Source organism: Manihot esculenta, chromosome 15, assembly GCF_001659605.2.
Source record: "Manihot esculenta cultivar AM560-2 chromosome 15, M.esculenta_v8, whole genome shotgun sequence".
Taxonomy (NCBI): Eukaryota; Viridiplantae; Streptophyta; class Magnoliopsida; order Malpighiales; family Euphorbiaceae; genus Manihot; species Manihot esculenta.
This window is the reverse complement of record NC_035175.2, coordinates 18,242,403-18,257,335: the sequence shown is the minus strand read 5'-3', so window position 1 is coordinate 18,257,335 and position 14,933 is coordinate 18,242,403. Positions and strand designations below refer to the sequence as shown.

The window sequence follows — 14,933 nt, the reverse complement described above, 5'->3', positions numbered from 1 at the left end:
TAATACTTATATGTTATTTTAGTGTGTGATTGGGCTTGGGCCTTATGTGTTTAAATCAGGTCCAAGAAGAGTGTCTTAGGGTTTTATTTGTTTTTCTCCTTACTATATAAGGATAAGAAACAATTGTAAGAGGCAGCTTTTAATCAAACTTTTCAGAATTTCTTTCATGCCTTTGGCGTGTATTGCTTTGAGTGAGAGTGAGGATTTGCTTTCATCAATTGCACCAGGAATCTTGGCTAACTTATCAACTATTCGTTGTGGCGTTTGTCGGATTCTCATCTAAATCCTTCGATCATTGGTGTTTCAACTTCTCTAAGTTTGGGGTGCCATAGGAGGTGGGTTTATCAAATCTTTGGATTCCATATCTACTTGTGCGTGTGGGTTTGAGGCTTGTGCCATAGGGTTCCGCGTCAGAGGCTTCGGCCTTGGCTACAACGGGGAGTGAGAGCTTGAGTTCTGCGGAAAAAATGAGAGAAAAGTGTGAATCTAAGGGTAAAGAGGCTGGAAAAGAATCAAGACCAATAAATGGCCCATTGGTGAGAGAAAAGATGCAAGAGGGGAGGGCAAAACAGACTTTTTATGTGAGAGCGAGAGAGGTTAAGAGTGCTATTTCTTTAGGGCAGCCCGTGTTGCTTATAAGATATAAGGAGATTTTATTTACTGACACTGATATTAACCTTTCTTGTTTGCCTTCTAGTTTTAAGTCTATGATGCAGGAATTCACTGATGTCTTTCCAGATGAGCTACCTAGTGGATTGCCACCGTTGAGGGGTATCGCGCATCAGATAGATTTCATACCTGGTTCTAGCATTCCAAATAGACCAGCTTACCGAAGCAATCCAATGGAAACAAAGGAAATGCAAAGGCAAATTGACGAGCTTATGGAGAAGGGACTGGTGAGAGAGAGTTTAAGTCCATGTGCTGTTCCTGTGCTGCTTGTTCCAAAGAAGGATGGCACTTGGCGAATGTGTGTTGATTGTAGAGCAGTTAACAAGATCACAGTGAAGTACAGGCATCCTATACCTCGGCTAGATGACATGTTGGATGAGCTTCATGGTGCCAGGTACTTTACAAAAATTGATCTTATGAGTGGATATCATCAGATTAGGATGAAACCTGGTGATGAATGGAAAACTGCATTTAAGACAAAGTATGGTTTGTATGAATGGTTAGTTATGCCTTTTGGTTTGTCCAATGCACCTAGTACGTTTATGAGGCTAATGAATCATGTGTTGCGTGCATACTTAGGAAAATTTGTTGTTGTTTACTTTGATGATATCTTGATCTATAGCAGGTCTCTCGACGAACATATTGAGCATGTTAGGTTGGTTCTGCAGGTTTTGAGGAAAGAGAGCTTGTATGCTAAACTTAAGAAGTGCACATTTTGTATAGATAGACTTGTTTTCCTTGGTTTTGTTGTGAGTGCACAGGGAATTGAGGTAGATGAAGAGAAGGTGAAAGCTATAAAGGAGTGGCCTATTCCTAAATCTATTTCAGATGTGAGGAGCTTTCATGGCCTTGCAAGCTTTTACAGGAGGTTTGTGCGCGATTTCTCTACGATTGCAGCACCACTCACAGGAATTATTAAGAAGGAAGTTGGGTTCAAGTGGGGAGAGGAGCAACAGAAAGCTTTTGACTCCTTAAAAGGGAAGTTAACATCCGCTCCTATATTATCTTTACCTAACTTTGATAAAACTTTTGAAATTGAGTGTGATGCTTCTGGCATAGGTATTGGGGCTGTGTTGATGCAAGAGAAGAAACCAATAGCCTATTTCAGCGAGAAGTTGAACGGAGCACATCTCAATTATTCAACCTATGAAAAGGAGTTGTATGCCTTGGTGAGAGCATTGGACGTGTGGCAACACTATCTCCTGCCCAAGGAGTTTGTGATACATACGGATCATGAGTCCTTAAAACACTTGAAGGGACAAGGCAAGTTGAATAAGAGGCATGGTAAGTGGGTTGAGTTTATTGAACAATTTCCATATGTGATTAAGTATAAGCATGGGAAAGACAATGCGGTTGCAGATGCCTTGTCTAGGAGGTATGCTTTAATTAATGTTATGAGTTCTAAATTGCTTGGTTTTGAACATGTTAAGGACTTGTACATTAATGATGTTGATTTCGGCAATGTGTTTGTGGCTTGTGAGCATGGAGCTTTTAACTCTTTTTATAGGCATGATGGTTACTTGTTTAAGGGTAAGAAATTGTGTGTGCCTAGATGCTCTATGCGTGATTTGCTTGTGCTTGAATCTCATTGCGGGGGTTTGATGGGGCATTTTGGAGTACATAAGACTTATGACACCTTATTTGAGCATTTTTATTGGCCCTCTATGCGCAAAGACGTTGAGAAAGTGTGTGCATCTTGTATTGCATGTAGACAGGCCAAGTATAAATCTATGCCTCATGGTCTTTATATGCCTTTACCTGTTCCTAGTTCACCTTGGATGGATATTTCTATGGACTTTGTGCTTGGCTTACCTAGGACTAGGCGTGGTAGAGATAGCATATTTGTTGTTGTTGACAGGTTTAGCAAGATGGCTCACTTCATTCCTTGCCATAAAACTGATGACGCCATCAATATAGCTGACTTGTTCTTCAGGGAAGTGGTTCGACTTCATGGAGTGCCAAGGACAATTGTGTCAGATAGAGATGCAAAGTACCTTTCGCACTTTTGGAAAGTATTGTGGGGTAAGTTGGGTACTAAACTCTTATATTCTACTACTTGTCATCCACAGACAGATGGCCAAACAGAGGTGGTGAATAGAACTCTTGGTACCTTACTCAGAGCTATAGTGGGTAAGAATTTGAACACTTGGGAAGAATGCTTGCCTTTCATTGAGTTTGCATATAACCGCAGCATACATTCTTCTACGGGGTTTTCTCCATTTGAGCTTGTTTATGGTTTTAACCCACTAACTGTACTTGATCTTGTTCCTTTACCTTTACATGAGCTTGCTAGCTTAGATGGTACAAAAAAGGCAGAATTGGTGAAGTCCTTGCATGAGAAGGCTAGGTCTAACATAGAGAAGAGGAACAAGGTTTATGCTGACAGGGCAAATAGGAGACGGAAGAAAGTGGTGTTTGTTCCTGGTGATTGGGTTTGGGTGCACTTCCGAAAGGAACGATTTCCAAATCAGAGGAAGAATAAGCTGGATGCTCGTGGTGATGGTCCATTTCAAGTCTTAGAGCGAATCAATGACAATGCTTATAAAATAGACTTGCCAAGTGAGTATGGGGTTAGTGCTACCTTTAATGTGTCTGACTTGTCTCCTTTTGACCATGTTCCAGATTTGAGGACAAATCTTTTCGAGGAAGGAGGGAATGATACGAACCAGCAAACACAATCACACGAGAATCAAGGAAGCAAGGATCCATTGGTGCTCCCTAGCGGACCAGTGACAAGGAGCAAAGCTAAGAAGCTTAAAGCAGCTATGAACTTACACATTCAAGAACAAGTAACACAAGAATTGACTGAGCTTGCCTTTAGCAAATGTCTCGTGAAGCTTGAAGACACACCTAAGCTACTCACCTTGCTTAAAGTGTGTAATGGAGATAGCGCTGTCTAATTTATTCAGCATTGATATGATGGGCTTGCTACATTTTTATGATTTAACACTTGTTTTATTTTAACTTTGTTTGGGCTTGCATTCTGGCCATATTTTACCTTTTCAGTTTTAGAGTGTTGGGCCATGTTTTGGGCTTATGTTTTAATACTTATGTGTTATTTTAGTATATGATTGGGCTTGGGCCTTATGTGTTTAAGTCAGGCCCAAGAAGAGTGTCTTAGGGTTTTAATTGTTTTTCTCCTTACTATATAAGGATAAGAAACAATTGTAAGAGACAGCTTTGAAATCAAATTATCAGCATTATTTTCATGCCTTTGGCGTGTATTGCTGATGTGAACCAGCATGGGAAGCAAGGCAAGGATCCCTTGGAGCTACAACAAGGACCATTGACAAGGAATAAAGCAAGGAAGTACGGCGTTACTCTTGGATTGCATATTCAAGAATTTATTACAAGAGAGATGACTGAAATTGCTAGGGATAAGTGCGAGAAGGAACTTGAAGGTCATTCGAAGCTGATTACGTTGCTGGGTGTATGCATGGATGAAGCAGAAGCAAATTGAAGATTTGTAGCGCTCGCTACCATTATCAAAGTCGCGCTCGCGACATTCAGTTAGCCGAAGATACTTTTGTGTTTTGTGGAAGTTAATTTTGGAGCACATCATGGAGGAAGATAGTGGAGAATCAGCCCGAACCATAAGCAGGTTGTGGTTTCGTCCCTGAGGTTGTGGTTTCTGCTGGAACTATTGAGGCATACGAGAATGTGGTTGGTTTTTAAAGACTTGGCAGTTATTTTTGTTATTTTAGCTTGTTTCCCTGTTGGGATAGGAATTCTGACTTAGTATTTGTTTTCCTTTTCCAACTAGGTTTAGGTTTTTGCCTTACACTATAAATAAGGCCTTAAATTCTTATATCAGACACTTTTTTTTGTTTTTTTGACAAATTTAATTCAGATTTGCTTTATGCAAATTTCGGCCTTCTTTGAGAGAGTGAGAGTTTGCTTCTTTCATTGATTGCATCACGAATCAGACCAACTTATCAATTTCGATTGTGGCGTTCTTCTGATCCGTTCTACAAAATCCTTCCGTTATTAGTGTTCTAGCTTCGCTAAGCTTAGGGTGCTATAGAGGGTGGTTTATCCACGTTCTTGGAATCTATATCAGAGGTGCGACGGGGTTTGAGGATTAAGTGCCATAGGGTTCCGCGTCATTTGGTATCAGAGCCAACAACAGGTAAATCTTTATCTATCTGTCTTTCTAGGGCTGTGTTATATTTTCGTTTTTTTGGTATCTTAGTTTCGAATTTCGTTAGGGTTCATTGTCTTCAATTCGTTTCTGTTCAATTCGATTCCAATTGTTAGGTCCTGGATTGTCCATCCAAAATCATTGTGTTGCTTGCTATTTTGTTATTTGGCAATTCGGTTTCTTTTATCAGCCATTATTTCCCTTCGAACTGAATCTGTTAGTGAATTTTTTTGATACACACTCGAGAATTTCGTGTGGTGTTGTTTGAGACCCAAGCAAGGGGATAGTGAGAGCAAAAAAAAAAAAAAAAAAAAAAAAAAAAAAAAAAAAAAAAATTGCTCCAACAAAAAAATTTTCTTTTTAGTCTTGCTATTTAAGTATTAAGGATCAGTTCTAGGTGGGTTACAATTAAGTGAAAATTTTGCTTCAGATTTTTTTTTCCACCATTGAGGGGCTGCTGTTCTTTTATTTCAAATTGCATAGTATAGTAGCATTCTTGGGGTGTCTTCAAACCAGCGTTTGGGGTAGAAGATTTAGGTCCATAAATCAGCTTACCAAGAGCGAGTTGGTTTTGATACATTCTGACCAGAATTGTCTATTTTATTGCCCTCTTGTTTCTATTTTGTTTTTGAGCTAGCGTTGAAATTCCATTACATTGCTGAGTATCATTTGTTTGTTTCGATACTTAGTTTTCAATCGTGTAGTGCAAACGTTCTTGTGCTGCCTCCGGATACTTGTCAAGTTGTCTTCTAGGTGTCTAGGGATTAGGATCCTACCTTTTTGAACGTACTTGGCAGATTGGTGAGTGAACCTTGGTTCTGAAGTGCAATCGAAGAATCAGCAATAGTGAGGTAAGAGCGAAACACTTGTGAATTCTTTCTTTCAGTTACTAATTGTTTCTTGTGAGTTTCTCTGTTGTGGTCATGACTAGTGGGAATGGTAAAGATGTTGCTTCAATTTCTAGCAATTTTGAGACATATATGCAGCAAAGTAATGAGAAGATGGAAGAGATGGCAAGAATGATGGCCACCCTACAAGAGAACATGAATCTAATGATGAGGGAGAGGGTACAACAGCCCGCACCTCCAGTGAGATTACCACAACGAATCTTACCAAGGGGAGGCGAAGAGGAGGTCATTAGGAGAGCAGCAAGAGGAGGTCGAGGTGATCAGGAAGAGGTGGCTGAAAACTACCAAATTGTGACTGACAATGACCTTAGTTCCATCAAGATGAAGGTACCCGAATTTAAAGGGAATAACAATGCGGAAGAATACATTGAATGGGAGCGAAAGGTGGAACAAATTTTTGAGTGTCATAATTACTCAGAAGAAAAGAAGTCCCATATCGCAGCCGTGGAATTTAGGGGATATGCTACATTCTGGTGGGATCAACTCAAGTCTAGTAGAAGAGGAAAAGGATTGCGACCCGTGCCGGAGTGGGAGGCCTTGAAAGACTTAATGAGAATAAGGTTTGTTCCTTCTCATTACTATAGGGATTTGTATAATAGGTTGGCAAGACTGGTCCAAGGTGGTAAGAGTGTTGAAGAATACCACAAGGAGATGGAGATGACCATGGCCAGGGCTGACATTGAGGAGGATGAACACAGGCTAATGTCCAGATTTCTGGGAGGTCTAAATTCCAACATTGCAAGTGAGCTGGAAATGTATGATTACAATTCCATGGAAGAGTTAGTTGAGAAGGCCATGAAGATTGAAAGGAAAATCAAGAACAAGAGCTCCACCAAATATGGGAAGTTCCAGAATGTGGGAGGAAGTAGTTCAACCTTTAAGGGGTCTTCAAATGATTTGCCCTCAAAAGGTGGAGATTTCAAGAATTCCTTCCAAAGGAGCAATCCTCCACCTACAAGTGGAAAAGGGATGAATGGAGGTTCAAATAAGCAGCAGTCAGGTATTCCTAATACTACTCCTAGTAGAAATATTAAGTGTTTCAAATGTTTAGGAAATGGGCATATTGCATCTCAATGTCCAAATAGGAGAGTTATGATTGCTACTGATGATGGGGGTTTAGTTTCTGATTCTGACCATAGTGATGGTGATAATAATGATATGAATGATATGCTTGATGATGTTGATGAGTGTGAAGAAGAAGTTGAGAATGCGTTGGTTGCTGAACGTGGTGATATGTTAGTTGCTAGGCGTGCTTTGAATATGCAAGTGAAAGAAGAAGGTCTAGAACAACGAGATAACATATTTTATACTAGATGTTTAGTTGAGGGTAAAGTTTGTATGCTCATCATTGACAGTGGTAGTTGCACCAATGCTGCAAGTGAGACAATGGTGGAGAAGCTGAAATTGACTTGTTTAAAACATCCACATCCATATAGACTACAATGGTTTAATGATAGTGGAGAGGTGAAGGTTACTAAACAAGTGAAGATACCATTCTCTATAGGCTGGTATAAAGATGGAGTGTTGTGTGATGTAGTTCCTATGCAAGCTGGCCATATGTTGTTAGGAAGACCATGGCAATTTGATAGGAAGGCGCAGCATGATGGGTATTCAAATAGGTACACATTTACCTATGAAGGAAAGCTGGTTACTCTTGTACCATTATCACCGTTGGAGGTGTATGAAGATCATCGGAAGATGCATGAAAAAGCAAAGCAAGATTCGACCAAAAGGGGTGCTACTTTAAAAATTAAGGGAAGTGCGAGAGAACATGATAAGGAGAGTGAATGTGAGAAGAAATTGGGAAAGGAGGCCAGAAAAGAAAATAATCAAATAAATGGCCCATTGGTGAGAGAAAACCAAGGAAAGGTGAAACAAACTTTTTATGCGAAACCAAGAGAGCTTAAATTTGCAATATCTAACGAGCAGCCGTTATTGCTCATTAGATATAAAGAAACTTTGTTTACTAATGTTGATGTTTCACTTGACCATTTGCCTTCTAGTTTTGTGTCTATGTTGCAGGATTTTCAAGATGTGTTTCCAGAGGAGCTGCCTAGTGGTTTACCGCCATTAAGGGGAGTTGAACACCAAATCGACTTCATACCTGGTTCGACGATTCCAAATAGACCAGCATATCGAAGTAACCCAATGGAGACCAAGGAGATGCAACGACAAGTGGAGGAGCTGTTGGAGAAAGGCTTGATTAGAGAGAGCTTAAGCCCTTGTGCCGTTCCTGTTTTGCTGGTACCAAAGAAAGATGGCACGTGGAGGATGTGTGTCGATTGTAGGGCTGTAAATAAGATCACGGTGAAGTATCGACATCCCATTCCACGACTTGACGACATGTTGGACGAGTTACATGGTGCAAGGTATTTTACTAAAATTGATCTTATGAGTGGATATCATCAAATTCGTATGAAACCTGGGGATGAGTGGAAAACAGCTTTTAAAACAAAATATGGCCTATATGAGTGGTTAGTAATGCCTTTTGGGTTGTCTAATGCACCGAGTACATTTATGAGATTAATGAACCATGTTTTGAGAGCTTATTTGGGCAGATTTGTTGTTGTTTATTTTGATGACATTCTGATCTATAGTAAGACATTAGATGAGCATTTAGAGCATGTTAGGATAGTGTTGGAAGCTTTGAGAACAGAAAACTTATATGCCAAGCTTAAGAAATGCACATTTTGCATGGATAGGCTTGTTTTTCTTGGCTTTGTTGTGAGTGCACAGGGATTAGAAGTTGATGAAGAGAAAGTGAAAGCTATAAAGGAATGGCCTGTTCCTAAGAACGTGACTGAAGTGAGGAGCTTCCATGGGCTAGCAAGTTTCTATAGAAGATTCGTGAAGGATTTTTCTACCATTGCCGCACCACTCACTAGCATTATAAAAAAGGAGGTTGGATTTCAGTGGGGAGAAGAGCAGCAAAAGGCGTTTGAGAATTTGAAAGGGAAGTTGACATCTGCACCTGTCTTAGCTTTGCCTAATTTTGATTCAATTTTTGAGATTGAATGTGATGCTTCTGGTGTAGGTATTGGGGCTGTGCTGATGCAAGAGAAGAAGCCAATAGCATATTTTAGTGAAAAACTCAATGGTGCACAACTGAGTTATTCTACATATGACAAGGAGTTACATGCTTTGGTGAGGGCGTTGGACGTGTGGGAGCATTACTTGCTGCCAAAGGAGTTCGTGATTTATACTGACCATGAATCCCTCAAGCATTTGAAGGGCCAAGGTAAGTTGAACAAACGGCATGGTAAGTGGATCGAACGAATTGAGAGATTTCCATATGTGATTAAGTACAAGCAAGGTAAAGATAACGTTGTTGCTGATGCGTTGTCTAGGAGATATACATTACTTTCTGTTTTGAGTTCTAAGTTGCTTGGATTTGAGTATATTAAGAACTTGTATGTTGGTGATGTTGATTTTGGCAATGTTTATGTTGCATGTGAACAAGGAGCTTTTAATTCATTTTATAGGCATGAGGGATATTTATTTAAGGGAAATAAATTATGTGTGCCCAGATGTTCCATGCGTGAATTGCTTGTTTTGGAATCTCATTGTGGTGGTTTAATGGGGCATTTTGGTGTGTCTAAGACTTATGATATTCTGTTTGAGCATTTTTATTGGCCATCTATGCGTAAGGATGTTGGGAAGTTATGTTCTGCTTGTATTGCATGTAGACAGGCGAAATCTAAGTCTATGCCTCATGGTCTTTATATGCCATTGCCTGTACCTAGTTCTCCTTGGATTGATATTAGCATGGATTTTGTGCTTGGTTTGCCTAGAACTAAGAGAGGTAGAGATAGTATTTTTGTGGTGGTTGATAGGTTTAGTAAGATGGCACATTTCATTGCATGTCATAAAGCTGATGATGCGAAAGTTGTTGCTGATTTGTTCTTTCGCAATGTTGTGCGCTTACATGGAGTGCCTCGGACTATTGTTTCTGATAGGGATACAAAGTTCTTGTCCCATTTTTGGCGTGTTTTGTGGAGTAGACTAGGAACTAAGCTTTTATTCTCTACTACTTGTCATCCACAAACAGATGGGCAAACTGAAGTTGTGAATCGTACTCTTGGTACGTTATTGCGATCTATAGTGGGTAAGAATTTGGCTACTTGGGAAGATTGTTTACCTTTTATTGAATTTGCTTATAATCGTTCTATTCATTCTTCTACAGGTTATTCGCCATTTGAGCTAGTTTATGGCTTTAATCCACTAACTGTTCTTGATCTTTTGCCATTACCTTCTAATGAACTTGTAAGTTTAGATGGAGAGAAGAAAGCTGACTTGGTGAAAGCTTTGCATGAGAAAGCACGAGCTAACATGGAGAAAAAGAACAAGACGTATGCTGATATTGCGAATAGGGGTCGCAAGAAGATGGTGTTTGCTCCTGGAGAGTGGGTTTGGGTGCATTTTCGCAAGGAGAGGTTCCCAAATCAAAGGAAGAATAAGCTGGATGCGCGTGGTGATGGTCCATTTCAAGTCTTGGAGAAGATCAATGACAATGCTTATAAGATTGACTTGCCTGGTGAGTATGGTGTTAGTGCCACTTTTAATGTTTCTGATTTGTCTCCTTATGACGATGCAGATTTGAGGACAAATCTTTTTAAAGAAGGGGAGAATGATGTGAACCAGCATGGGAAGCAAGGCAAGGATCCCTTGGAGCTACAACAAGGACCATTGACAAGGAATAAAGCAAGGAAGTACGGCGTTACTCTTGGATTGCATATTCAAGAATTTATTACAAGAGAGATGACTGAAATTGCTAGGGATAAGTGCGAGAAGGAACTTGAAGGTCATTCGAAGCTGATTACGTTGCTGGGTGTATGCATGGATGAAGCAGAAGCAAATTGAAGATTTGTAGCGCTCGCTACCATTATCAAAGTCGCGCTCGCGACATTCAGTTAGCCGAAGATACTTTTGTGTTTTGTGGAAGTTAATTTTGGAGCACATCATGGAGGAAGATAGTGGAGAATCAGCCCGAACCATAAGCAGGTTGTGGTTTCGTCCCTGAGGTTGTGGTTTCTGCTGGAACTATTGAGGCATACGAGAATGTGGTTGGTTTTTAAAGACTTGGCAGTTATTTTTGTTATTTTAGCTTGTTTCCCTGTTGGGATAGGAATTCTGACTTAGTATTTGTTTTCCTTTTCCAACTAGGTTTAGGTTTTTGCCTTACACTATAAATAAGGCCTTAAATTCTTATATCAGACACTTTTTTTTGTTTTTTTGACAAATTTAATTCAGATTTGCTTTATGCAAATTTCGGCCTTCTTTGAGAGAGTGAGAGTTTGCTTCTTTCATTGATTGCATCACGAATCAGACCAACTTATCAATTTCGATTGTGGCGTTCTTCTGATCCGTTCTACAAAATCCTTCCGTTATTAGTGTTCTAGCTTCGCTAAGCTTAGGGTGCTATAGAGGGTGGTTTATCCACGTTCTTGGAATCTATATCAGAGGTGCGACGGGGTTTGAGGATTAAGTGCCATAGGGTTCCGCGTCAATTGCTTTGAGTGAGAGTGAGGATTTGCTTTCATCAATTGCACCAGGAATCTCGATTAACTTATCAACTATTTGTTGTGGCGTTAGTCAGATTCTCATCTAAATCCTTCAATCATTGGTGTTTCAGCTTCTCTAAGTGTGGGGTGCCATAGGAGGTGGGTTTATCAGATCTTTGGATTCCATATCTACTTGTGCGTGTGGGTTTGAGGCTTGTGCCATAGGGTTCCGCGTCAGCGTTGTCTAATTTATTCAGCATTATTATGATGGACTTGTTATGTTTTATTATTTAAATACATGTTTTATTTTGGCTTTGCTTAGGCTTGTATTCTGACAATATTTTATCTTTTAAGCTTTAGAGTGTTGGGTCATGTTTTAGGCTTATATTTTAATACTTTTGTGTTTGATGTGTTATTTTACTTTGTGATTGGACTTGGGTCTTGTGTGTGGTTCGGTGACGCGGAACCCTATGGCACAAGCCTCAAACCCACACGCACAAGTAGATAAGGAATCCAAAGATCTGATAAACCCACCTCCTATGGCACCCCACACTTAGACAAGCTGAAACACCAATGATTGAAGGATTTAGATGAGAATCTGACAAACGCCACAACAAATAGTTGATAAGTTAATCGAGATTCCTGGTGCAATTGATGAAAGCAAATCCTCACTCTCACTCAAAGCAATACACGCCAAAGGCATGAAAATAATTCTGATAATTTGATTTCAAAGCTGTCTCTTACAATTGTTTCTTATCCTTATATAGTAAGGAGAAAAACAATTAAAACCCTAAGACACTCTTCTTGGGCCTGACTTAAACACATAAGGCCCAAGCCCAATCACATACTAAAATAACACATAAGTATTAAAACATAAGCCCAAAACATGGCCCAACACTCTAAAACTTAAAAGATAAAATATGGCCAGAATACAAGCCCAAACAAAACTAAAATAAAACAAGTGTTTAAATAATAAAACTAGCAAGCCCATCATAACAAAGTTGAATCTTTACAAAAGCCTTACTTGATCTTCACTTTAGGCTTTCCTTTATGTAGTTTTAGCCCATAGGTTTGATTAGGCTCCCTCAGCCTATGATTGCAAGTGTTGCACCAAATCTGTCCCATATGAATTAAAGCACGCCCCAAATATATATGGATTATATGAATATGATTTTGAACTACTCTTGGATCCATTGGAATGATATAAGTTTGCTCCACACCATTGTTAGAAATTTGTCCTATTGGATCCGTATCATTCGGCCAGGCCTAAGAAGAGTGTCTTAGGGTTTTATTTTCTCTCCTTACTATATAAGAATAAAAAACACTTGTAAGAGGCAGTTTTGAATCTAAATTTTTAGAATTCTTTTTCATGCCTTTGGCGTGTATTGCTTTGAGTAAGAGTGAGGATTTGCTTTCATCAATTGCACAAAGAATCTTGGCTAACTTATCAACTATTTATTGTGGCGTTTGTCGGATTCTCATTTAAATCTTTCGATCATTGGTGTTTTAGTTTCTCTAAGTATAAGGTACCATAGGAGGTGGATTTATCAAATTTTTGGATTCCATATCTAAGTGATAAACCAATATCCTAATAGATTTGGTTTAAATTTCATATTTGTATATTTATAAACTTATCTTGATAAACCAATATCCTAACAGATTTAGTTTAAATTTCATATTTGTATATTTGTAAACTTATCTCTTGTAACTGTATTTATCTTTGTACCGAGTCTATTTAAAGACAATTGCAATACAATACAACACACAATTTCTTCCATCTATTTCTCTCTTCCTTTTATGGTATCAGAGTTGTAAAAAGCATACTTGCTTTTTTCTGATCCTAAATGACCTCTGTTTCTTTAATTTGTTTCTGATTTTTCTATTGTTCACAATTTCTTCATGAAGTCCTACAAGTCTGCCTTATTGTAATGGCAGAAACTTGATTTCTTTCAATTCTAATCAATTTCCATTGAAACTGTCTGTACAAAATTATCCTACATGGCGAACACAAGTTCTTCCTGTTCTTCGTGGTTATAATCTTATGAGTTATGCGGATAAGTCTTTGCCACCTCCACCTGCTTTTACTCAAGTTGGTGAGGAAGACACAACAAAAGAAACAGCAAATCCCAATTATGAGTTTTGGGTTTGTCAAGATCAGCTGATTCTAGCAGCGATCATAGCTTCAACAAATTTTTCAACTATGCATGTTCTCTCTTCAGCGACAACTTCAGCTGATGCGTGGGAAAAACTTTGAGTTGCCTTCGCCAATAAGTCAGCAACAAGAGTTTTATCTCTTCATGAAAAGTTATCAACTGCTAAACGTGCTAACAAATCGGTTACTGATTACCTGCAACAAATCAAAAATATTGCAGAAGACTTAGTTCTTTTAGGTAATCCAGTTTCCGATGTGGTTTTGATTGTCTATGTTTTGAATGGTATCGGATTAGAATTTCGTGACATAGCCGCAGCAATCTGAGCTCGTGATAATGTGATAAGTTTTGAAGAACTTGTGACGCGGAACCCTATGACACAAGCCTCAAACCCACACGCACAAGTAGATATGGAATCCAAAGATTTGGTAAACTCACCTCCTATGGCACCCCAAACTTAGAGAAGCTGAAACACCAATGATCAAAGGATTTAGATGAGAATCTGACAAACGCCACAATGAATAGTTGATAAGTTAGCCAAGATTCTTGGTGCAATTGATGAAAGCAAATCCTCACTCTCACTCAAAGCAATACACACCAAAGGCATGAAAAGAATTCTGAAATATTTGATTAAAAGCTGCCTCTTACAATTGTTTCTTATCCTTATATAGTAAGGAGAAAAACAAATAAAACCCTAAGACACTCTTCTTGGACCTGACTTAAACACATAAGGCCCAAGCCCAATCACACACTAAAATAACACATAAGTATTAAAACATAATCCCAAAACATGGCCCAACACTCTAAAACTTAAAAGATAAAGTATGGCCAGAATACAAGCCCACACAAAGCTAAAATAAAACAAGTGTTAAATAATAAAAATATAGCAAGCCCAACATAACAAAAGCTGAATCTTCACAAAAGCCTTACTTGATCTTCACTTTAGGCTTCCCTTTGTGTAGTTTTAGCCCATAGGTTTGATTAGGCTCCCTAAGCCTATGATTGCAAGTGTTGCACCAAATCTGTCCCATATGAGTTGAAGCACGCCCCAAATATATACGGATCATATGAATATAATTTTGAACTCTTTTTAGATCCATTTGAATAACATAAGTTTGCTCCACACCATTGTTAGAAATTTGCCCTATTGGATCCGTATCATTCTCTCCTTCTTTAGAAAAGATTCGTCCTCGAATCTTGCAGATATTTATGTCAAAAAGGGAAACTTTAGGAACCCATGTATCTTCAAAGACCTCCTTTTGAATAGGTGGAAATAGGATAAAACTTTCATCATGAATGTTTTCATCAACAACCTGCACATCAAGAACAAATGAACTAGGCATAAAAATATTAGTCATAGAAAGATCTTGTGAATGTGACCCATTCTCCTCTACAACTTCCAAAACAATCTCATTCACCTCCTCCACCTCATCAATCACGTGCTCCCCATGTCCCTCATCATTCACAACCTCTTCTATAAGTTCATTGATGGAATTCTCAACAACAACTACATTAGATTCATGCATTACAACTTCCTCTTCAATTTCAATCTCTATGAAAGTTG

At 38.9% G+C, this 14,933-nt stretch overlaps 1 protein-coding gene across 1 annotated transcript; it reads left to right on the top strand.

Moving 5' to 3' along the window:
- The first annotated feature begins 464 nt into the window (after positions 1 to 464).
- Positions 465 to 13,473, top strand: LOC122721963. The gene is made up of 3 exons (XM_043951383.1): positions 465 to 1,319; positions 1,998 to 2,044; positions 13,125 to 13,473. The coding sequence occupies exons 1-3, from the start codon at positions 468 to 470 to the stop codon at positions 13,471 to 13,473; spliced, it is 1,248 nt and encodes a 415-aa protein (XP_043807318.1). The 5' UTR covers positions 465 to 467.
- The last annotated feature ends 1,460 nt before the right edge of the window (positions 13,474 to 14,933 follow it).

Excerpts from the sequence above, each read along its gene's own strand:
- LOC122721963 (XM_043951383.1), top strand. The coding sequence starts at position 468 with ATGAGAGAAAAGTGTGAATCTAAGGGTAAAGAGGCTGGAAAAGAATCA. Across the intron at positions 1,320-1,997 it reads TCGACGAACATATTGAGCAT|TATAAGCATGGGAAAGACAA; the intron begins GTTAGGTTGGTT and ends TATGTGATTAAG. Across the intron at positions 2,045-13,124 it reads GCAGATGCCTTGTCTAGGAG|TCCTACAAGTCTGCCTTATT; the intron begins GTATGCTTTAAT and ends TTCTTCATGAAG.